This window comes from Leucoraja erinacea, unplaced genomic scaffold (genome assembly GCF_028641065.1).
Source record: "Leucoraja erinacea ecotype New England unplaced genomic scaffold, Leri_hhj_1 Leri_1463S, whole genome shotgun sequence".
Classification (NCBI taxonomy): Eukaryota; Metazoa; Chordata; class Chondrichthyes; order Rajiformes; family Rajidae; genus Leucoraja; species Leucoraja erinaceus.
Window position 1 is genome coordinate 10,001 of NW_026575741.1, and position 23,894 is coordinate 33,894.

Sequence of the window (23,894 nt, forward strand, 5' to 3'; positions counted from 1 at the left end):
CACCCGCTGAGTTTCTCCCGCTTTTTTGTGTAACCTTCCCCCACAGAGAGTTGCTTCACTAGTACACACACACACACACCACACACACACACCCCACACACACACACACCCACACACACACACACACCCCCGCACTCACACACACACACACACACCCACACACCACACACACACACGCACACACACACACCACACACCCCCACACCACACACAACACACACACACACACACACCACACACACACTCACGCACACACACACCACACACACACACGCACACCCACACACACCGCACACACACACGCAACCCACACACACACACACACACCACCCACCCACACCCACACACACACCCCACACACACACACACACCACACACAGCACACCCCCCCACACACACACACACACACACAGTGGTCTGCAGAAGCAGCCCTGAATTACCGGGCTGTGGGTGTGAGAGAGCGAGGGAGAGAGGGATGGAGAGATAGAGAGAGGGAGATGGAGAGGGAGAGAGATGGAAAGAGAGAGAGAGGGAGAGATGGAGAGAGAGAGGGAGATGGAGAGAGAGGGAGATGGAGAGATGTAGAGAGGGAGATGGAGAGGGAGAGAGAAAGAGGGAAAGAGAGGGAGAGAGAGGAGAGGAAGAGAGACAGTTCCCGAGCAAGGGAGAGAGAGATAGGGGGGGAGAGAGAGAGTGAGAAAGAAAGATAGAGGGATGGAGAGAGAGGAGAAGGAGAGGTAGAGAGACCGTTTCCGAGCGAGGGCGAACGAGATGGAGAGAGAGAGAAAGAGGGATAGGGAGAGATAGTGGGAGAGGAGATGGAGAGAGAGAGTTCCTGAGAGTGAGAAAGGAGATAGAGAGAGAGAGAGAGGGAGGGGAAGAAATAGAGAGAGGGAGAGAGAGAGAGATAGAGAGAGAGAGAGAGAGAGAGAGAGAGAGAGAGAGAGAGAGAGAGAGAGAGAGAAAGAGAGAGAGAGAGAGAGAGAGAGAGAGAGACTGAGACCATGGTCAATGTACAGATATCTCAGAGACAAAAAGGAGAGGGAGACAGACAGACAGACACATTGGTCAGTGCACAGCTATCAGAGAGAGAGAGATTTTTGTGTGTATCTATTTATTATTTATTTCAGTTACGGATATCTAGACTTGATGTCCTGGGGGGTGGGGGGGGGGGGGGGGAGAGGGGTGAGGGTGTGGCAGCCTCCGTATTGTCATGGGTGTTTGGTGGGGCGGCTGCAGGCGAGGCGGGAGGGGGGGGGTGCGCGGTTCAACGTGTACGAGCGGACACAGACTTCCTTGACCGCCGCTCCGATCTCCACCGCGCCCTGGCGGCGCTGGCCTGCGCCACGGTGGAGTCGGTGGTGCAGGAGAACGGTTAAGTTTTCCCCCCTCCTCCTCCCCCCCCCGTAACGTGGGTTCCCCCTCTCTCCCACCCCACCGACGACCCACTCCCGTCCCGACCCGACCCAAGGACCCCCTTCCGACCGTCGAGGAGGGAACCGCAGGCACAAGCACAAAAACGCTGGAGTAACTCAGCGGGACAGTCGACAACAGGCAACAGGTGCAGGAGTAGAGGCCATTCGGCCCTTCGAGCCTGCACCACCATTCAATATGATCATGGCTGATCATCCAACTCAGTATCCCGTACCTGCCTTCTCTCCACACCCCCTGATCCCCTTAGCCACAAGGGCCACATCTCACTCCCTCTTAAATATAGCCAATGAACTGTGTGGCCTCAACTACCCTCTGTGACAGAGAGTTCCAGAGATAGACGATAGGTGCAGGAGTAGAGGCCATTCGGCCCTTCCAGCCAGCACCAGCACCGCCATTCAATGTGATCACGGCTGATCATCCCCAAATCAGTACCCCGTTCCTGCCTTTTCTCCCCATATCCCCTGACTCTCTCTCTCTATCTTTAAGAGCCCTATCTAACTCTCTCTTGAAAGCATCCGGAGAACCGGCCTCCACCGAGGTAGAGAATTCCACAGACTCACCACTCTCTGTGAGAAAAAGTGTTTCCTCGTCTCCGTTCTAAATGGCTTGCCCCTTATACTTAAACTGTGTGTGTGTGTGTGTGTGGTCCCCCTGGTTCTGGACTCCCCCCCACTCGGGAACATGTTTCCTGCCTCTAGCAGGACCCCCAAGCCTGAAACAATCTTGTACAGGAGAGGATGTGGGGGAAGAGCAGTAGTTAGGGAGGAAGGGGGCGGAAGGGAGAGGAGAGGGCGGGGAACGTCATTGAGGGAGTAGAGTGGGGAGAGGGCCCTTAAGAGGAGAGAGGCGGGAAGGGAGGGGAGAGAGTGGGGAGAAGAAGGGAGGGCGGAGAGGATGGGAGTGGAGGAGAGAGAGGGAGCGAGAGGGAGTCAGACACGGAACGGAGGTAGAGAAGGGGAGAGGAACGATGGGAGTGGAGGGAGGAGGGGGGTCAGTTGTCCTGATTTTAGGATTGGAAACTGTGTGTGTGATTGTGTGTGTCTTCTCCCGTTCTCCCCTGGGCCCCTCAGCTCTCCGGCGTTCCATGCCCAAGCCATGTTCGCTCTCGCGTCGGCCCGGATTTTCCGTCTCCTACTGACGGAAGCGCCCACCTGGCCGCAGAAGCAGGTGGAGGAGTTTTGCCATGATCCTGCACGCCCCAGGCCAAGGAGGCCAGGAGATGGGGTTATCGCATGCTGTCCCGATAACTTCATCAGCCTGCAGGTGGGGAGCACACACACACACCACACACACACACACACACACAAACACACACACGCACACCACATCTTATACAAACACACACATACACACCCACACCTCACACCCCCACACACACACACCACACACCCACACACACACACACACACACCTCACACCCACACACACACACACACCCACACACCTACACTCACACACACACACACACCCACACCCACACCCATCACGCCTCCCCCCCCACAACACCCTCACCTCTCTTCACTCCCCCCCCTCCCCCCCCGCATCTGACCCCCCCCTCTCATCCCCCCACCTCCCATCATAGAAACATAGAACTTAGGTGCAGGAGGGGAGGCCATTCAGCCCTTCGAGCCTGCACCACCATTCAATATGATCATGGCTGATCATCCAACTCAGTATCCCGTCACCTGCCTTCTCTCCATACCCTCCTGATCCCCTTGGCCTCAAGGGCCACATCTAACTCCCTCCTCTCCCCTCAACCCCCCCTTCCCAAACGAACCCCCCTCTCTCCCCCCCCTCTCCCCTCACCCTCCCCTCCTCCTCCTCATCACACCACACCCCCCCTCCCCAAACACACCACCCCCCCCCACTCCGTCACCCCTCCTCACACCCGGGCTCAACTCCCCCTAGCCTCCTGACAACCCCCCCCCCTCCTTCGCCCCTACTCACTCCCCCCCCTCCTCTCCCCGCCACCTCCACAACCGCATAACCCCCCCATCGCCTCTCAGCCTCCCTCCTCACACACCCCACCCCCCCCCCCCCCCCTCACAGACAACCTCTCGGGTCTCAAGAGCTCCCCCCCCCCCCCCCCCCCCAATTCCCAAAGCCTCTCCCTCCCTCTCTCCTCCCCCCGCCTCTGCTCCCTCTCCCCCTATTCTAGCTCGAGACCCCCCCTCCCTCCGTGCTCTGCCCCCCTCCTGCCTCACAACCCTCTCTATCCCATCCCTGCTCCTCTCCCCTCCCCATCCTGCTCTTACCCCTCTATCTCCTCCTTGCCCCTCTCTACCTCCTCTCTCCCTCTCTCTTCTCTCCCTGTCTCTCTCTCGTCCCTCCTTCTTTCCCCAATCATTCTCCCTATCTCTCTCCTCCTCCCTCTCTTCTCTCCTCTTTCCCTCCCTCTCCCCTATCTCTCTCTCCTCCCTCTCTCTTCTCTTCCATCCCTTCTTCTCTCCCCCCTCATCTCTCCTTCCTCTCTCTCTTTCCTCCCCTCTCCTCCCTCTCCGTTCTCTTCCCCCTCTCCTTCCCCCTCTCCCTCTCTCCTCCGTCCCTCTCTCTCTTCCCTCTCTCTCTCCCCTCCTCTTCTCTCCGTCCCTCTCCCTCCTTCCCTCTCTCTCTGTCTCACTCTCTCTGTCTCTCTCCCTCTCCTTCCCCCTCTCTCTCTCCGTCCTTCTCCCTCTCTCCATCCCTCTCTCCTTCCCTCTCTCTCTCTGTCTCCCTCTCTCCCTCTCCCCTCTCCCTCTCTCTTCTCTCTCCTCTCTCCCTCTCTCGCTTCCCCCTCCTCTCCTCTCTTTCTCTCCCCTATCTCTTCCTTCCCCTCTCTGTCTCTCTCCCCTCCTTCCCCTTCTCCTTCTCCTCTCCTTTCCCCTCTCTGTCTCACTCTCTCCGTCTCTTCTCTCTCTCCCTCCGTCTCCCTCCACCACCCCCCCTCCCCCCCCCACAGCCCCCAACCCCTGATCTAACCCCCATCGAGAGCTGCATTTGCCAGCCTCCTGCCCCATCCTCCTAATCCACCCCCAACCCTTTCCCCTTGCAGGAGATCCCCAAGACACCTGACCACGCGCCTTCCAGAACCTTCTACCTGTACACGGTCAACCTGCAGGCAGCGGCGCGCATGATACTGCAGCGTTGCTACAAGGTAATCGCGGCCTCTGCTATCCCTCGGCGTCCCGTGAATGTGGCCGTTCGGCCCGTGGTGTCCGTGCTACCCCCTCTCAGTCTCAGCGCTGTTCAGTATTAGTTTATTGTCCCGTGTACCGAGGTACAGTGAAAAGCTTTTGTGTTGCGTGCTAACCAACCAGCGGAAACACACTCGAGGCGTCCGCAGCGGGTAGACTCGCTGCCTCACGGCGACAGAGACCCGGGTTCCGGGTGCTGTCTGTACGGAGTTTGCACGTTTTTCCTCACCCGCGAGTTTTTCTCCAGGCGCTCCGGATTGTTAAGGTGTTTGGACACCCTAGAGGCAGGAAACATGTTCCCGATGTTGGGGCTCACCAGAACCAGGGGCCACACACACACACAGTTTAAGAATAAGGGGTAATGCTATTTAAGACTGAGGTGAGAAAAAACGTTTTCACCCAGAGTTATGAGTCTGTGGAATTCCCTGCCACAGAGGGCGGTGGAGGCCGGTTCTCTGGATGCTTTCAAGAGAGAGCTAGATAGGGCTCTTAAAGTTATTCTCTTGAGAGAGTTAGATAGAGCTCTAGGTGCTAGTGGAATCAATGGATATGGGGAGAAGGCAGGCACGGGTTATTGATTGGGGACGATCAGCCATGATCATAATGAATGGCGGTGCTGGCTCGAAGGGCCGAAGGGCCTCCTCCTGCACCTTTTTTCTATGTTTCAGAACCACTCTCTGGTTGTGGTGGGATGGTTCAGTTGCCTGATAACATCTTGAGCTGCTCTTAACATAGACAATAGGTGCAGGAGTAGGCCATTCGGCCCTTCGAGCCTGCACCGCCATTCAATATGATCATGGCTGATCATCCAACTCAGTATCCTGTACCTGCCTCCTCTCCATACCCCCTGATCCCCCTAGCCACATCTAACTCCCTCTTAAATATAGCCAATGAACTGTGGCCTCAACTACCTTCTGTGGCAGAGAATTCCACAGATTCACCACTCTCTGTGTGAAAAATGTTTTTTTCATCTCGGTCCTAAAAGATTTCCCCTTTATCCTTAAACTGTGACCCCTTGTTCTGGACTTCCCCAACATCGGGAACAATCTTCCTGCATCTAGCCTGTCCAACCCCTTAAGAATTTTGTAAGTTTCTATAAGATCCCCCCTCAATCTTCTAAATTCTAGCGAGTACAAGCCGAGTCTATCCAGTCTTTCTTCATATGAAACATAGAAATTAGGTGCAGGAGTAGAGGCCATTCCGCCCTTCGAGCCTGCACCGCCATTCAATATGACCATGGCTGATCATCCAACTCAGTATCCCGTACCTGCCTTCTCTCCATACCACCTGATCCCCTAGCCAGAAGGGCCACATCTAACTCCATCTTAAATATAGCCAATGAACTGGCCTCAACTACCCACCTGAAAGTCCTGACATCCCAGGAATCAGTCTGGTGAACCTTCTGTGCACTCCCTCTATGGCAAGAATGTCTTTCCTCAGATTAGGAGACCAAAACTGTACGCAATACTCCAGGTGTGGTCTCACCAAGACCCTGTACAACTGCAGTAGAACCTCCCTGCTCCTGTACTCAAATCCTTTTGCGATGAATGCTAACATACCATTCGCTCTTATCTCTGGACTTACGCCCGGCATTTTGTTTCAGACCGTGGTGAATCTAATCGAACGTCGGGAACACGAGACACGGGAGAACAAGTGAGTGTGTGAGAGAGGGGAGCGTCGTTTTTTGGGGAGCTTGGAGCACACCGGCCTCCGTCAGTCCGAGTACTGAGCGCGCGCGGAACTTGAGGGGCGTGTCGGTCACAAGACGTTGGCGAGGCCACGTGTGGAGTATCACGTCCACTTTCGCCCGCCCCGTCACGGGAAAGATGCCGCCGTGCTGGAAGGGGGCGCAGAGAAGATTCACGAGGATGTTGCCGGGACTCGAGGGGCCCTGAGCTACAGTGAGAGGTTGGGGCAAAGGGCTGGGTCTCTATTCCCTGGAGCGCAGGAGGATGAGGGGCGGTCTTATAGAGGGGTACAAAATCATGAGAGGAATAGATCGGGCAGAGTCTCTTGCCCAGAGTAGGGGAATCGAGGACCAGAGGACACGGGTTCAAGGTGAAGGGGAAAAGATTTAATAAGAATCTGAGGGGTAACTTTTTCACACAGAGGGTGGTGAATCTCTGGAACTCTCTGCCACAGAGGGTAGTTGAGGCCAGTTCATTGGCTATATTTAAGAGGTAGTTAGATGTGGCCCTTGTGGCTAAGGGGTTCAGGGGGTATGGAGAGAAGGCAGGTACAGGATACTGAGTTGGATGATCATATTGAATGGCGGTGCAGGCTCGAAGGGCCGAATGGCCTACTCCTGCACCTATTTTCTATGTTTCTATGTCTATAGAGGTGTACAAAATCACCAGGGGAATAGATCGGGTAGACAGACGCACAGAGTCTCTTGCCCAGAGTAGGGGAATCGAGGACATGGGTTTAAGGTGAGGGGGGCGGGGAACGATTTAAAAGGACCCAGAGGGGTAACTTTTTCACACAAAGGGCGGTGGGTGTGCAGATCGAGCTGCCGGAAGTGGTCGTTGAGGCTGAGACCCTCGCAATAGACAGCAGGTGCAGGAGTAGGCCATTCGGCCCTTCGAGCCAGCACTGCCATTCAATGTGATCATGGCTGATCGTCCCCAATCATTACCCCGTTCCTGCCCTCTCCCCTGACTCTATTATCTTTAAGAGCCCTATCTAACTATCTCTTGATTCTGAGGGGTAACTTTTTCCACACAGGTGGAATGGAAAGATCTGCCGGAGGAGGTAGTTGAGGCAACGTTTAAGAAACAGGCAGATACATGGGTAGGACGGGTTTGGAGGGATATGGACCAAAATGTGGGCAGGTGGGACTAGTGTAACTGGGGCATGTTGGCCGGTGTGGGCAAGTTGGGCCGAAGGGCCTGTTTCCACATACGAGGAAAGATTGAAAAGACTAGGCTTGTATTCACTGGAGTTTAGAAGGATGAGGGGGGAAGGGGGGATTTTTATAGAAACATATAAAATTATAAAAGGACTGTGGACAAGCTAGATGCAGGAAAAAATGTTCCCAATGTTGGGCGAGTCCTGAACCAGGGTCCACACACACAGTCTTAGAATAAAGGGGAGGCCATTTAAGACTGAGGTGAGAAAAAAACTTTTTCACCCAGAGAGTTGTGAATTTGTGGAATTCCCTTCCACAGAGGGCAGTGGAGGCCAAATCACTGGATAGATTTAAGAGAGAGTTAGATAGAGCTCTAGGGGCTAGTGGAGTCAAGGGATGGATATATATGTGTGTGTGTATATATATATATGTAATATATATATATATATATATATATATATAGATATATGTATAATATATATATATCTATATATATATATATATCTATATATAAATATATCTATATATATATATATACATACATACATACACACACACACATATATATACACACACACACATATATACACACACACACACACACACACACAGATTGGGTGAATCAAACTGGCAGGGGTGCTGAGGAAGAGGATTTCTTGGAATGTATACGGGATAGTTATCTAAACCAACATGGATGGAATTAAGAGAGAGTTAGATAGAGCTCTAGGGGCTGGTGGAGTCAAGGGATATGGGGAGAAGGCAGGCACGGGTTATTGATTGGGGACGATCAGCCATGATCACAATGATTGGCGGTGCTGGCTCGAAGGGCCGAATGGCCTCCTCCTGCACCTATTTTCTATGTTCATATGTTCCATACACCCATCACCCCCCAGATTCCTATTAAATCTTTTCCCCTTCACCTTGAACCTGTGTCCTCTGGTCCTCGATTCCCCTACTCAACCATGATCACAATGAATGGCGGTGCTGAGCTCGAAGGGCCGAATGGCCTCCTCCTGCACCTATTTCCTATGTTCCATACACCCACCACACTTTGTGTGAAAAAAGTTACCCCTCAGATTCCTATTAAAATCTTTCCCCCTTCACCTTGAACCTGTGTCCTCTGGTCCTCGATTCCCCTACTCAGCCACGATCATAATGAATGGCGGAGCTGGGCTCGAAGGGCCGACTGTAGGCGCCCACGTTTCTACGTATCACTCACTGCGACTCTCTTTCTCAGACGTCTACTGGAGAAGTCCCAGCGAATCGAGGCCATCATGGCCTCCATGCAGGCGACGGGCGCAGAGGAGCTACAGCTGCAGGAGATCGAGGAGATGATCACTGCCCCCGAGCAGCAGCAGCTGGAGAGCCTCAAGCACAATGTCAACATGTGAGTGTTGGCCCGGGAACCGCAGGCGTTGGTTTAAACCAAGCGCTGGAGTAACTCAGCGGGTCAGGCAGCATCTCCCGACAATGGGTATCGGTGACGTTTCGGGTGGAGACCCTCCTTCAGACTGAAGATAGACAGGCACAAAGTGCTGGAACTCAGCGGGTCAGGCAGTATTTCTGGATCATAGACAGTAGGTCGGGAATATCTGTCATAGGCTGAGAGAATGGAGCGGCTGCGGGCTTGTACACTCTGGAGTTTAGAAGGATGAGAGGGCATCTCATAGAAACATAGAAATTAGGTGCCGAATGGCCTACTCCTGCACCTGGTGTCTATAGCGAGGGTCCCAGCCTCAACGACCACTTCCGGCAGCTCGATCTGCACACCCACCGCCCTTTGTGTGAAAAAGTTACCCCTCTGGGTCCTTTTAAATCGTTCCCCCCCCCCCCTCACCTTAAACCCATGTCCTCGATTCCCCTACTCTGGGCAAGAGACTGTGTGTCTGTCTACCCGGTCTATTCCCCCGGTGATTTTGTACACCTCTATAGACATAGAAACAGAAAATAGGTGCAGGAGTAGAGGCCATTCGGCCCTTCGAGCCTGCACCGCCATTCAATATGATCATGGCTGATCATCCAACTCAGTATCCCGTACCTGCCTTCTCTCCATACCCTCTGATCCCCTTGGCCACATCTAACTCCCTCTTAAATATAGCCAATGAACTGTGTGGCCTCAACTACCCTCTGTGGCAGAGAGTTCCAGAGATTCACCACTCTCTGTGTGAAAAAAGTTCTCCTCATCTCGGTTTTAAAGGATTTCCCCCTTATCCTTAAGCTGTGATCTCATTGAAACGTAGAAGATAATTAAGGGCTTGGACACGCTAGAGGCAGGAAACATGTTCCCGATGTTGGGGGAGTCCAGAACCAGGGGCCACACACACAGTTTAAGAATAAGGGGATGGCTCATAGGGCCGAATGGCCTACTCCTGCACCTATTGTCTAAGGTCCAGAGATACTGCCTGACCCGCTGAGTTCCATATGACAGATATTCCCGCCATCCCGGGAACTAACCTGGTGAACCTACGCTGCACTCCCTCAATAGCAAGAATGTCCCTCCTCACATTTCCTCAGTATATAGTCTGGGGAACATAGATGGGTGACGTTTCGGGTGGAGACCCTTCAGACTCGGGACCCCACCTGGAGTATTGTGTGCAGGTATGGTCCTCTAATTTGAGGGAGGGGGTGTGTGAGAAAGAGAGAGCGTGCATGCAGGGAGGAAGGAGAGAGAGGGAGAGACCCAGCCTGCTCAACCTCTCCCTGTAGCTCACACCCTCTAGTCAATAGACACTAGGTGCAGGAGTAGGCCATTCGAGCCAGCGCCGCCATTCAATGTGATCATGGCTGATCATCCCCAATCAGTACCCCGTTCCTGCCTTTTCTCCCCATATCCCCTGACTCCGCTATCTTTAAGAGCCCTATCTAGCTCTCTCTTGAAAGCATCCAGAGAACCGGCCTCCACCGCCCTCTGAGGCAGAGAATTCCACAGACTCACCACCTCTCTGCGAAATTCTGTTTTGGTCCTCGAATTTAAGGGTTTGGACACGCTAGAGCAGTGGTTCCCAACCTTTTTTTGGCCATGCCCCACCTAATCACCACTAAAATCCTGATGCCCCCCCCCATGTGGTGATATATAATTCTTATCATTTAAAAAGTGAACTCCATTTCAGCTGAAGAAGCTTAAAACGCCAATACCTTGGTTTAAACAAGCTTCAAAAGAACATGGCATCCATGAAAAAGAAAAATGAAATAAACAAAAGATAGTTAAAAGTTCTGAGCAAGAAATTACTAAAAAATTGTAAAACAAAAAAAGAAAAAAACATTAGGTGGAAATTGCCCCCCTTAAAAATCAAATTGCCCCACATTGGGAACCACTGCGCTAGAGGTAGGAAACATGTTCCCCATGTTGCGGGAGTCCAGAACCAGGGGCCACACACACACACACACACACAGAGTTTAAGAATAAGGGGTAAGCCATTTAGAACGGAGACGAGGGCTAGTCCTGGCAACATCGGCGTAAATATTCTCTGCGTCCTTTCAAGCTTGACAATATTTTTCCTCTAACACAGAACAGCATGCTTTAACCTTCTAACCTTCACAGCTTAAGGATAAAGGGGAAATCCTTTAAAACCGAGATGAGAAGAACTTTTTTCACGCAGAGAGTGGTGAATCTCTGGAACTCTCTGCCACAGAAGGTAGTTGAGGCCAGTTCATTGGCTATATTTTAAGAGGGAGTTAGATGTGGCCCTTGTGGCTAAGGGGATCAGGGGGTATGGAGAGAAGGCAGGTACGGGATACTGAGTTGGATGATCAGCCATGATCATATTGAATGGCGGTGCAGGCTCGAAGGGCCGAATGGCCTCTACTCCTGCACCTAATTTCTATGTTTCTATGTTAACCGACGTCTTGTACAACCGCCCAACTTCTATGCTCGCCTTCCCCCCCCCCCCGCAGGTTGGATTCGAGTGAAAATCAGGTGGACGAGACAATATTTATACTGGAGTCCTACATCGCTACAACTCGGATTGAAAAGGAACAGCCGCAGAAGCGATGAGAAGCAGCCCACTCCGTATCCCCATCGTCGGTGGGCCACAGACCAGCCTAGAGATCGGACGGACGGCCCCGAATGGACGAGCTAAATTAAAAAAATGTTTCTTTATAAACAAACGTACGTCTGGTAACTTGTGCGGGCGATAGAAACATAGAAATTAGGTGCAGGAGTAGGCCATTCGGCCCTTCAAGATAGTTTGTTCGATGGATGTCGTGCATAGTAGGAACTGCAGATGCTGGTTTAAATCTGAGAGAATGGAGCGGCTGGGCTTGTATACTTCCAATGCATTTCGTTGTCTCTGTACTGTACACTGACAATGACAATTAAAATTGAATCTGAATCTGAATACTCTGGAGTTTAGAAGGATCTTATTGAAACAAATAAGATTGTTAAGGGCTTGGACACGCTAGAGGCAGGAAACATGTTCCCGACGTTGGGGGAGTCCAGAACCAGGGGCCACACACACACACACAGTTTAAGAATAAGGGGTCGGCCTATTAGAACGGAGACGAGGAAACACTTTTTCTCACAGAGAGTTGTGAGTCTGTGGAATTCTCTGCCTCAGAGGTCGGTGGAGGCCGGTTCTCTGGATGCTTTCAAGAGAGAGCTAGATAGGGCTCTTAAAGATAGCGGAGTCGGGGGATATGGGGAGAAGGCAGGAACGGGGTACTGGATGATCATCCAACTCGGTATCCCATCCCTGCCTTCTCTCCATACCCCCTGATCCCTTTAGCCACAAGGGCCACATCTAACTCCCTCTTAAATATAGCCAATGAACTGTGGCCTCAACTACCTTCTGCGGCAGAGAATTCCACAGATTCACCACTCTCTGTGTGAAAAAAGTTGTCCTCATCTCGGTCCGAAAAGATTTCCCCCTTATCCTTAAACTGTGACCCCTTGTTCTGGACTTCCCCAACATCGGGAACAATCTTCCTGCATCTAGCCTGTCCAACCCCTTAAGAATTTTGTACGTTTCTATAAGATCCCCTCTCAATCTCCTAAATTCTAGAGTATAAACCAAGTCTATCCAGTCTTTCTTCATAAGACAGTCCTGACATCCCAGGAATCAGTCTGGTGAACCTTCTCTGTGCTCCCTCTGTGGCAAGAATGTCCTTCCTCAGATTTGGAGACCAAAACTGTACGCAATACTCCAGGTGTGGTCTCGCCAAGACCCTGTACAACTGCAGTAGAACCTTGCAGCCTCCTCACAGCTAACACTGCCCCCCAGCTTAGTGCCATTCACAAACTTGGAGATGTTGCATTCAATTCCCTCGTCCAAATCATTAATATATATTGTAAATAGCTGGGGTCCCAGCACCGGTACCCCACTAGTCACTGCCTGCCATTGTGAAAAGGACCCGTTTACTCCTACTCTTTGCTTTGTTTGCCAGCCAGTTCTCTATCCACATTGATACTGAACCCCCAATACCGTGTGCTTTAAGTTTGTATACTAATCTCTTATGTGGGACCTTGTCAAAAGCCTTCTGAAAGTCTACTTTCCTGTTTTTGCCACCAAAGTGGATAACCTCACATTTATCCACATTATACGGCATCTGCCATGCACTTACAAAATTCTTAAGGGGTTGGACAGGCTAGATGCAGGAAGATTGTTCCCGATGTTGGGGAAGTCCAGGACAAGTGGTCACAGCTTAAGGATAAGGGGGAAATCCTTTAAAACCGAGATGAGGAGAACCTTTTTCACACAGAGAGTGGTGAATCTCTGGAACTCTCTGCCACAGAGGGTAGTTGAGGCCAGTTCATTGGCTATATTTAAGAGGGAGTTAGATGTGGCCCTTGTGGCCAAGGGGATCAGAGGGTATGGAGAGAAGGCAGGTACGGGATACTGAGTTGGATGATCAGCCATGATCATATTGAATGGCGGTGCAGGCTCGAGGGCCGAATGGCCTCTACTCCTGCACCTAATTTCTATGTTTCTATGTTTTCTATGTTTCACATCGATACTGAACCCCCAATGCCGTGTGCTTTAAGTTTGTATACTAATCTCTTATGTGGGACCTTGTCAAAAGCCTTCTGAAAGTCTACTTTCCTGTTTTTGCCACCAAAGTGGATAACCTCACATTTATCCACATTATACTGCATCTGCCATGCATGCCCACTCACCCAGCCTATCCAAGTCACCTTGCAGCCTCCTAGCATCCTCCTCACAGCTAACACTGCCCCTCCGCAAACTTGGGAGACAAACCTGGAATAAGACCGCTACCCCGTCATCATTTCCGAGACCTTTTAATTGCGATAACTGGGTCGATACATGAAGGTCCAGTTATGTTTTCACTGATGGGTGGCTAATGAGATTAAATGCTTGGATAGAGTTACCAGCACGATAGGCACAATGCAACAGTGAGGTGAACAACAAGTCTTTGGAAATTTTGATTTTTTTCTTTAAATACTTTGATATTTACAAAATACCCTTCACTGAAAATAGATCATTTTTGCTTTCTCTGTACAGAAAGTTAGTTCCCTTACATAATTTGCGTAAAAAAAGGGGATGGAGGGGGGGTTTAAATCTCAGCGCTACATTTAAAATGGCCACCGTTATAAAATGGCCACCGTTATTCAGGACTCTCTCCCCTCGCAGCGGGTTTAGGTTCTTCCTGGTGCCCGCAGGGGGGGTTATTTGTGCCTTCTCCCCAACGGTACCAGTTCTTCTGAAGGGGGGTGGATTACAACACCCTGCGGTTGTCGGTTTATACGCCGAAGATACGCAAAAAAAGCCGGAGTAACTCAGACCGGGGGCGGGCGGCGTCTCTGGAGAGAAGGAATGGGCGACTGTTTCCCGTGGAATAGTCTCTCTCCGATCAGCTCGGCTGCTTTCAGATGAAGGCAAGTGCGTCTGTCCTCAGTAGCAGAGACCCAAGGAACCGCAGGTGCTGGCTAATATGCAGAAGCACGCAAACGTGCTGGAGTAACTCAGCGGGACGGGCAGCACCACTGGAGAACATGGGTCAGAGACGTTTCGGGTTGGAATCCTTCTTTTCAACTTGATACGTTAAGTTTTGGGTCAGGACTCTTCCTCAGACCGAATAGGTGATGTTTTGGGTCGGGACCCTTCCTCAGACCACCGATAGGTGATGTTTTGTGTTCGCACCCTTCGGGAGACCGGACAGGTGACGTTTTGTGTCCGGCCCAGGTTGTTCACCACCAGCTACAGCGGCCTGTGTTGCCTTTACCACACAAGATGCCCGTCTCCAGCGGGCATGGGTTGGAGTTCAGGGCAGGTAGACGTACGTGTGTGTGTGTGTGTGTGTGTGTGTGTGTGTGTGTGTGTGTGTGTGTGTGTGTGTGTGTGTGTGTGTGTGTGTGTGTGTGCGTGTATGTGTGTGTGTGTGTGTGTGTGTGTGTGTATGTGTGTGTGTGTGTGCGTGTGTGTGTGTGTGTATGTGTGTCTGTGTGTGTGTGAGTGTGTGTGTGTGCGTACGTATATGCGTGCGTGTGAGTGTGAGTGTGCGAGTGAGTGTGTGCGCATACGTGTGTGTGTGTGTGTGTGTGCGCGTGGGAGTGGGAGTTTGTGTGCGTGAGTTTGCGTGCATGTGCGTGCGTACGTGTGTGTGCGTGCGTGTGTGTGCGTACGTGTGTGTGCGTGTGTGTGCGTGCGTGTGTGTGCGTGAGTGTGTGCGTGTGAGTGTGCGTCTGTGTGTGTGTGCGTGTATGTGTGTGAGCGTGCGTGTCTGCTCTCTGTTGGACAGTCCCATTAGTCTAAGGAGATGACATCGAGTATGTTGGCCGCTGTAGCTCCGGTCTCGGTGTGAGTGGCGGGGCCGTTGTCGCGGGCGATGCTGCCGGAGATGATGCCGCCTCCACCGCCACCACCGCCAGCGCCACTGCTGCTGCTGCTCCGGCCTGCGCTCCCGTGCATGGTGCGGGCTGGGCTCAGCAAGGGCTCCAGGTACTGGGGCGATGAGGTGAAGGGGAAGAAGTGGCTGAGCGAAGCGTGCATGGGGTCCAGCTCATCCGAGCTGCTGCTGATCACCGAGCGCTGGTTCTGCAGGTCACAGAGTCACACAGTCACACAGGTCCAGCCTCCTTCACGTTAAATCCCGACAGGGTTAGATGTGCAGGGAAAGGGTCGGAGGCTAACATGCAAATGGCCGATATACTGGAAATAAATTAAATGACACACATACCTGGTTGTCCACTTGAAGGAAGGAAAATAAGTCCAAACCTGAGTGAGAGAGAGAGGGGGGGGGGGGGGGAGGGGGGGGAGAGAGAGAGGGAGGGTCAGTCAGATTCTAGAGTATCGCTACACGCACACACATGCACGCACGCTCACACACAGACAGCATAGATGAGGCAAGGATACCCAATGAGCAGGGAGGTGGTAGGGTACGAAGGCCAGGATACATTAACCACGGGGGAGGGGCTCAGATCCCCTCTCAGTCGTCCCAATAGACAATAGGTGCAGGAGTAGGGCATTCGGTCCTTCGAGCCAGCACCACCATTCAATGGCTGATCATCCCCAATCAGTACCCCGTTCCTGCCTTCTCTCCCCTGACTCCGCTATCTTTAAGAGCCCTGTCTAGCTCTCTCTTGAAAGCATCCAGCGAACCGGCCTCCACCGCCCTCTGAGGCAGAGGATTCTCGGAGATGATGAAATAGTGTTTCATCATCTCCGTTCTAAATGGCTTACCCATTTAATCTGTGGCCCCTGGTTCTGGACTCCCCCAACATCGGGAACATGTTTCCTGCCACTAGTGTGTCCAACCCCTTATTGAACTTATATGTTTCAATTAGATCCCCTCTCATCCGTCTAAATTCCAGTTTATACAAGGCCAGATGCTCCATTCTTTCAACATATGACAGTCCCGCCATCCCGGGAATTAACCTGGTGAACCTACGCTGCACTCCCTCAATAGCAAGAATGTCCTTCCTCAAATTAGGGGGTTCAAAACTGCACACAATACTCTAGGTGTGGACAAAAGTGCTGGAGAAACTCAGCGGGTGCAGCAACATCTATGGAGCGAAGGAAAGGAAAGATTTCGGCCCGAAACGTTGCCTATTTCCTTCGCTCCATAGATGCTGCAGCACCCGCTGAGTTTCTCCAGCATTTTTGTCTACCTTCGATTTTCCAGCATCTGCAGTTCCTTCTTAAACTCCAGGTGTGGTCTCACCAGGGCTCTGTGCAACTGCAGATGGATCTCTTTGCTTCAATTGCCATCCCGAGAATTAACCTGGTGAACCTACGCTGGGCTCCCTCAATAGCAAGAATGTCCTTCCTCAAATTAGGAGGAGACTTGGACCTGGTATTGTAGTCTCATTGTAGACTTCAGGAAGTCCAGAGGCGGCACGCACACCCCCATCCACATTAACGGGACGGAGGTGGAACGTGTTTCTAGCTTCAGGTTCCTGGGAGTCAACATCTCCGATGACCTCTCTTGGACCCACAATACCTCTACTCTGATCAAGAAGGCTCATCAGCGTCTCTTCTTCCTGAGGAGACTGAAGAAGGTCCATCTGTCTCCTCAGATCCTGGTGAACTTCTACCGCTGCACCATCGAGAGCATCCTTACCAACTGCATCACAGTGTGGTATGGCAACTGCTCTGTCTCCGACCGGAAGGCATTGCAGAGGGTGGTGAAAATTGCCCAATGCATCACCGGTTCCTCGCTCCCCTCCATTGAGTCTGTCCAAAGCAAGCGCTGTCTGCGGAGGGCGCTCAGCATCGCCAAGGACTCACCCCAACCATGGACGGTTTACCCTCCTACCATCCGGGAGGCGCTACAGGTCTCTCCGTTGCCGAACCAGCAGGTCGAGGAACAGCTTCTTTCCCGGCGGCTGTCACTCTACTCAACAACGTACCTCGGCGACTGCCAATCACCACCCCCCCCCCCGGACACTTATTATTATTTATTCAAATCGTTTGCTATGTCGCTCTTCCAGGGAGATGCTAAATGCATTTCGTTGTCTCTGTACTGTACACTGACAATGACAATTAAAATTGAATCTGAATCTGAATCTGGGCGCCCTAAGCGTCGAGGCCAGGGGGGGCGAGGAGCGTTGGCGTTGGGAGTGAAAGAGTTAGTTATTAATTGACTGTTGTCACATTTAAGCTTTCCTGTTGTAAAAGGCCAATTGTAATGCATGATGGGATATGGACAACTTCCATTGTGACAAGGGTTTTTTTTAACTTAAGGTGAAAAGTTTGCAGATCTCTTGCAAGGTTTTTTATGTAAGTTGAAGAGGTTAATCAGATAAGAAGGGGCCCAGAGGATTCCATTGGGGTGACTGACTTTTGGCAAAGAGTGAAAAACAACTCCATATTTGGCGGTGGATGATGGTTTTTGTACTTGCGAATTGGCTTTATTTCTGTAGGTATATAAACTCGTGTGCTGGTCCCTCAACACCTCCAAGCTGATCAAAAAGGCACAGCAGCGTCTTTACTTCCTTAGGAGGCTCAAGAAAGCCCACCTGTCCCCCCAGATCCTGACCAACTTTTACCGCTGTACCATAGAGAGTATCCCGACCCCCTGCTTCACGGGATGGTACAGCAGCTGCACTGCTGCGGACAGGAAGGCACTACAACGGGTGGTGAAAACCGCGCAGCACATCATCGGTGGCCCCGCTCCCTGCCATGGATGCCCTCCACCGAAAACGGTGTCTGAGACGGGCTGGGAAGATCATCAAAGACCCCTCACACCCCAACCATGGACTGTTTGCCCTCCTCCCATCAGGGAGGCGATACAGGAGCCTCAGGTCACGTACTAGTAGGATGAGGAAAAGCTTCTATAACAACACAATCACACTGCTGAACTCGAAGTCCCGACGATAGATTTCTCAGGTCCCTCCGTCCCCATTGTTTAATCATTCTGTATTTCCTGATTATTCTGTATCTTCCCTCTTTCTATTTTTTTTGTTTTCTTTATGTACAACTACTACGGACTGACGCAAAACTGCATTTCGTTGTACTCATACTTGTATTTGTGCGATGACATTAAAGTTGAATTGAATTGAATTGAATTGTGTGTTCTAGTATTTCTTTGTGTGTGCTGCTGGAGATTCAGACGTGAAACTGGTGCCTCCGAGTCTCTCAGTCCACACCCGTCAGGTGTTAAATTAAAGCTTTGTATGGTCTTAAGAATTCGTACTTTGTCTATCTTTCAAGTGAACTTTTTCAGGAGCGTAAGGATTACCTTGGAAGTCTGAGGGCAGCGGAGGCATGTGGTAGGAGAGCTGGTACTCCGGGATGGAGAGCGAGGGCAGGTAGTCGGTGGAGACGGCGGTGGATGCTGGGCTCTGGTGGGCCGGAGGCAGCTGGTGGAGGCTGAGGAACCTGCGGGTAATGGCGGGGTTAACATCATTTATTTTAGTGTTGCCGTCACGGAGACCCCCCCGCGTTCCATCCCGACTACGGTGCGGAGTTTGCACGTTCTCCCCGTGACCTGCGTGGGTTTTCTCCGAGATCTTCGGTTTCCTCCCACACTCCAAAGACGTGCGGGTTTGTAGGTTAATTGGCTTGGGAGGGAGGGAGGGCGAGGGAGAGTGGAGGGCGCGGGGAGGAGCTTAGGGTGTGTGGGGGAGTAGTGGAGGGTTGCGGGGGGAGTAGTGGAGGGTGTGTGGGGGAGTAGTGGAGGGTGTGGGGGGAGGAGCTTAGGGTGTGTGGGGGAGTAGTGGAGGTTGCGGGGGGAGTAGTGGAGTGGGTGTGTGGGGGAGTAGTGGAGTGTGTGTGTGGGGGAGTAGTGGAGGGTGTGTGTGGGGGAGTAGTGGCGGGCGCGGGGGAGTAGTGGAGGGTGTGTTGTGGGGGAGTAGTGGAGGGCGTGTGGGGGAGTAGTGGAGGGGTGTGTGTGGGGAGTAGTGGAGGGTGTGTGGGGGAGTAGGAGGGTGTGTGGGGGAGTAGTGGAGGGTGTGGGGGGAGTATAGTGAGGGTGTGTGGGGGAGTAGTGGTGGGGTGTGTGGTGGGGAGTAGTGGAGGGTGTGTGTGTGGGAGTAGTGGAGGGTGTGTGTGGGGGAGTAGTGTAGGGTGTGTGGGGGGAGTAGTGGAGGGGTGTGGGGGGAGTAGTGGAGGGTGTGTGGGGAGTAGTGGAGGGTGTGTGTGTGGGGAGTAGTGGGGGGTGTGTGTGGGGGAGTAGTGGGAGGGTGTGTGGGGGGGTAGTGGAGGGTGTGTGTGGGGGAGTAGTGGAGGGGGAGTAGTGGAGGGGGAGTAGTGGGGGGGGAGTAGTGGAGGGTGTGTGGGGGAGTAGTGGAGGGTGTGTGGGGGAGTAGTGGAGGGTGTGTGTGGGGGAGTAGTGGAGGACGTGTGGGGGGGTAGTGGAGGGTGTGTGTGGGGGAGTAGTGGAGGGCGAGTGTGTGGGGAGTAGTGTAGGGGTGTGTGGGGGAGTAGTGGAGGGTGTGTGTGGGGGAGTAGTGGAGGTTGCGGGGGGGAGTAGTGGAGGGGAGTAGTGGGGTGTGGGGGAGTAGTGGAGGGTGTGTGGGGGAGTAGTGGAGGGTGTGTGGGGAGTAGTGGAGGGTGTGTGTGGGGGAGTAGTGGAGGGTGTGTGGGGGAGTAGTGGAGGGTGTGGGGGGGAGTAGTGGAGGGTGTGTGTGGGGGAGTAGTGGAGGGGGTGTGTGGGGGAGTAGTGGAGGGGTGTGTGGGGGGAGTAGTGGAGGGTGTGTGGGGGAAGTAGTGGGGGATTAGTGTGGGTATTTGTGGGGGAGTAGTGGAGGTGTGTGGGGGGGAGTAGTGGGAGGACTGTGGGGGAGTAGTGAGGGTGTGTGGGGGAGTACTGGAGGGTGTGTGGGGGAGTAGTGGAGGGCATGTGGGGGAGTAGTGGAGGACTGTGTGGGGAGTAGTGGAGGGTATTTGTGGGGGGAGTAGTGGAGGGTGTGTGTGGGGGAGTAGTGGAGGGTGTGTGGGGGAGTAGTGGAGGGTATTGTGGGGGGGAGTAGTGGAGGGTGTGTGTGGGGGAGTAGTGGAGGGTGTGTGGGGGAGTAGTGGAGGGTATTGTGTGGGGGAGTAGTGGAGGACTGTGTGGGTGGAGTAGTGGGAGGGTGTGTGGGGGAGTACTGGAGGGTGTGTGGGGGATCGGTATGGAGGGCATGTGGGGGAGTAGTGGGAGGACGTGGGGGGGGAGTAGTGAAGGGTGTGGAGGTGGATGTCCCGACGTGGGGGGGGGGGGGGGGGCGGTGGGGGTGGGCGTGAGAGGGGAGGGGGTGTCACAGTGCGGGGAGGGTCCACTCCACAACGTGTAGGCAAAGAGAGCAGGTCTGAAGAAGGTAGATAAAAATGCTAGAGAAACTCCGCGGGTGAGGCAGCATCTATGGAGCGAAGGAATGGGCGACGTTTCGTGGTCGAGACCCTTCTTCAGACTGATGTGTGGGGGGCGGGAAGAAGAAAGGAAGAGGCGGAGACAGTGAGGGAGCTGGGAAGGGGAGGGGAAGGAGGGAGGAAGCAGGGACTACCTGAAATTGGAGAAGTCAATGTTCATACCGCTGGGGTGTAGACTGCCCAAGCAAAATACGAGGGGGAGTAGTGGAGGGTGTGTGGGGGAGTAGTGGAGGACGTGTGGGGGAGTAGTGGAGGGTGTGTGGGGGAGTACTGGAGGGCGCGGGAGCGGAGCGACGGCGAAGGCGAAGGCGGACTCACTGCTTGTTGACGGAGGCGAGGTGCGTTGACGTCACCACGTGGCAGTGCCTCTTGACGGGGGGCTCCTCCTCATCCGAGGAGCTGTCCAGCGTGAGGTCGATCACCTCGGCGGTGGAACTACCGCGCTGGGCGCAGCACCTCCTGCGGGAGAACGGGTCCTGGACCGCAGCGCCGCCCGCTGCAGGGACAGGGCAACACAAACCCACGTCATCCCACTCATGTACTGGACCGTGATATAAACCGTCTGCCCCTCTCTCACCTCTACCCCCTCTCCTCTCTCTCCCTCTTCCCCTCCCTCCCTCCCCCTTCTCTCCCCACCGCCCTCTCTCCCCCTCTCTCTCCCCCTCTTCCTCTCCCCCCCCTCTCCTCCCCCCTCTCGCCCTCCCTACACCCTCCCACCCACCCGCCCCCCTCCCTTCTGTCTCTTCTCTCTTCCCCACCCCTCTCCCTCTCCCCCCTGTCTCTCCCCCTTCTCTGTCTCTCTCTCCTTCTTCTCTCCCCTCCCGTCCATCTACGCTCCTCCTCACCGCCCCCTCCCCCCCTCTCCCCATCCGCCCCTCTGTCCCGTCTCTCCCCCCTCCCCTCCTGCCCACCCTCTCTCTCAGTCTCTCCCCCTCTCTCTTCTGCCCCTCTCTTCTGCCCCTCTCCCTCACCTCTCACCTCTACCCCCTCTCCCTCTCTCTCCCTCTCCTCCCTTCCTTCCCCTCCCTACAACCCTCTCTCCCCCTCTGCCCCCTCCCTTCTGTCTCTTCCCTCCCCCGCTCTCTCCCTCTATTCCCCTCCCTCCCTCCCCTCTGTCTCTCCCCACCCGCCATCCCACTCTCCCGTCTCTCCCTTCCCTCTTCTCTCTCCCCCCTCTCTGTGTCTCTCCTCCTTCTCCCCTCCCTCCATCTACCCATCCTCCTCACCGCTCCCCTCCCCTCCTCCGCTCCCTCCTCACCTCCTGATCTCCCTCTCTCTCTGCCCTTCTCCTTTCTCCCCCGGTCCTGTCCCTCTCCTCCTCAGTCTCTCCCCCTCCCCCTCGCTCCTCTTCCTTCGCCTCTCTCTCCCCCTACCCCCCTCTCTCTCTTCTCTCCTCTTCCCTCCCCCTCTCCCCCTGTCCACCCTCTCTCCCCCCTCTTCTGCCCCTCTCTCACCTCTACCCCCTCTCTCTCTCTCTCCTCCCTCGCTCCCCTTCCCTACACCCTCTCTCTCCCCCCGCCGCCCCCTCCCTCCTCTCTCTTCCCACCCCGCTCTCTCTCCCCCTCCCTCCCCTCTCCACTTCTCTCCCCACCGCCCTCTCCCCTCTGGTCTCCCCTCCCCTCCTCTTCTCCTCCCCCCCCTCTCTCTCTCTCTCTCCCTCCTTCTCCCCCTCCCGTTCCATCTACATTCTCCGCTTCCTCACCGCGCCCCCCTCCTCCTCCTCCATCTCCCCATCTTTCCCATCCTCCGTCCCGTCTCTCCCCCTCTCCCCTCCCCCACCTCTCTTCCTCTCGTCTCTCTCTCATCCCCCTCCTCTCCTCTCTTCTGCCCCTCTCTCACCTCTACCCCCCTCTCCTCTCTCTTCCCTCTCTCCTCTCCTCCTCGAAGCTCCTCCCCCCCGCCCTCTCTCACCTCACTTGGAACTCCCCCCCCCCCCTCCCTTCTGTCTTCTCCCAACTCCACCCCCACCCTCTCCCTCTCTTCCCCTCCCTCCCCTCACCTTCTCTCCCCTCTCCCGCCTCCTCTCGCCCGGTCTCTCCCCCTCTTCCTCTCCCCTCTCTGTGTCTCTCCCTCCTTCTCCCCTCCCGTCCATCTACGCTCCTCCTCACCGCCCCCTCCCCTCCTCTCCTCCCCATCCCGCCCTCTGTCCCCGTCTCTCCCCCCTCCTCCTCCTGTCCACCTCCTCTCTCCTCAGTCTCCGCCTCTCTCCCCTCCCCCTCTCCTCTGCCCCCGCCCTCTCTCTCCACCGCCTCTCCTCCCCACCCCGCAGACATTCCCCTCTGGGTACGGGCGAGCATGGGGGGACCCCCTCACCGTCGGCGCCGCTGTACGAGGACCACAGCGGCTCCTGCTTCACCCTCTTGGGCTGCATCGGGCTCCAGGAGCCGTCCTCCTTGAACAGGATCTCGTCGCAGTGCGTGCACAGGTTGAGGATCTCCATGAAGAGCCTGGGGATGGGGAGAGGAAGAGAGGGAGGGAGGGAAAGGCATGGAGGGGGGGGGGGGTGGGAAGGAGCGATGGAGGACAGTGGAAGAGCAGGACATAAGTGATCGGAGCAGATCTATCTCTCCCTGCTACCCCATTCTCCTGCCTTCTCCCCCCCCATAACCCCTGACACCCGTCGATGGGATCGGCTGGTGGAGGGAGCCCAGGAACTCAGCAAGCGAGGGGGGCGGGGAGGGGGCAATGGTGAATTGTTTTCTACCAGGTACAGTGTAATAAGTTTGTTATATGTAACTAGCAGGTGAACAGCAAGTTTCTGCCCTTCGCTGTTAATCCGAGCGACTGGGGGGTATGGAGAGAAGGGGGGGGGGGGGGGGGGGGGGCCAGGTAGGCAGGATATGTACAGGAAAGGGTGCTCACACTTCAGCAGAAGGTATGTTGAGGGCCAACAGCTTTCATTGGGCTAGTATTTAACGGAGGAGGGTTAAGATGTGGTTGCGGCTTTTGTCATAATTGGGGATCGAGTGGGTATGGAGAGAAAGGCAGGGGGGGTACGATCTGAAGTTGATGAAGCGCATGATCATATTGAATGGCGTGCACAGGGGGGGGGGGGGCAGGAAGGGGCCGAGGGGGACTCGGTACTCCTGATCTAATTTCTATGTTTTCTATACTGAGGTGGATGATGCAGGCCATGATCATATTGAAGTGTTCGGTGGGCATGGCTCGAAGGGGGGAGGAGGGCGAGGTGGG

General features: G+C 54.2%; 2 protein-coding genes across 2 annotated transcripts in view; one reads left to right on the plus strand and one right to left on the minus strand.

Moving 5' to 3' along the window:
* LOC129715867 (DNA-directed RNA polymerase III subunit RPC3-like) overlaps positions 1–11,562 on the plus strand; it is a gene marked incomplete at its 5' end in the record, with an annotated part of 21,122 nt that extends 9,560 nt beyond the window's left edge. Inside the window, 6 exon segments of the mRNA XM_055665756.1 lie at positions 1,312–1,374; positions 2,528–2,697; positions 4,466–4,567; positions 6,211–6,260; positions 8,693–8,842; positions 11,350–11,562. Coding sequence (XP_055521731.1) covers positions 1,312–1,374; positions 2,528–2,697; positions 4,466–4,567; positions 6,211–6,260; positions 8,693–8,842; positions 11,350–11,449 — 635 coding nt within the window.
* Positions 11,563–13,676: 2,114 nt separating this feature from the next.
* LOC129715868 (E3 SUMO-protein ligase PIAS1-like) lies at positions 13,677–23,152 on the minus strand. The gene is made up of 5 exons (XM_055665757.1): positions 23,016–23,152; positions 21,021–21,198; positions 18,592–18,731; positions 15,589–15,626; positions 13,677–15,446 (listed from the first exon to the last, which is right to left on the minus strand). Exons 1-5 carry the CDS (start codon positions 23,140–23,142, stop codon positions 15,156–15,158), a joined length of 774 nt encoding a protein of 257 aa, XP_055521732.1. The 5' UTR covers positions 23,143–23,152; the 3' UTR covers positions 13,677–15,155.
* Positions 23,153–23,894: the final 742 nt, after the last annotated feature.

Coding starts and splice junctions, on each gene's coding strand:
- LOC129715868 (XM_055665757.1), bottom strand. CDS start 23,142: ATGGAGATCCTCAACCTGTGCACGCACTGCGACGAGATCCTGTTCAAG. Junction 21,199..23,015: donor CTCGTACAGCGGCGCCGACG/GTGAGGGGGTCC, acceptor CTGTCCCTGCAG/CGGGCGGCGCTGCGGTCCAG. Junction 18,732..21,020: donor CTCGCCTCCGTCAACAAGCA/GTGAGTCCGCCT, acceptor CATTACCCGCAG/GTTCCTCAGCCTCCACCAGC.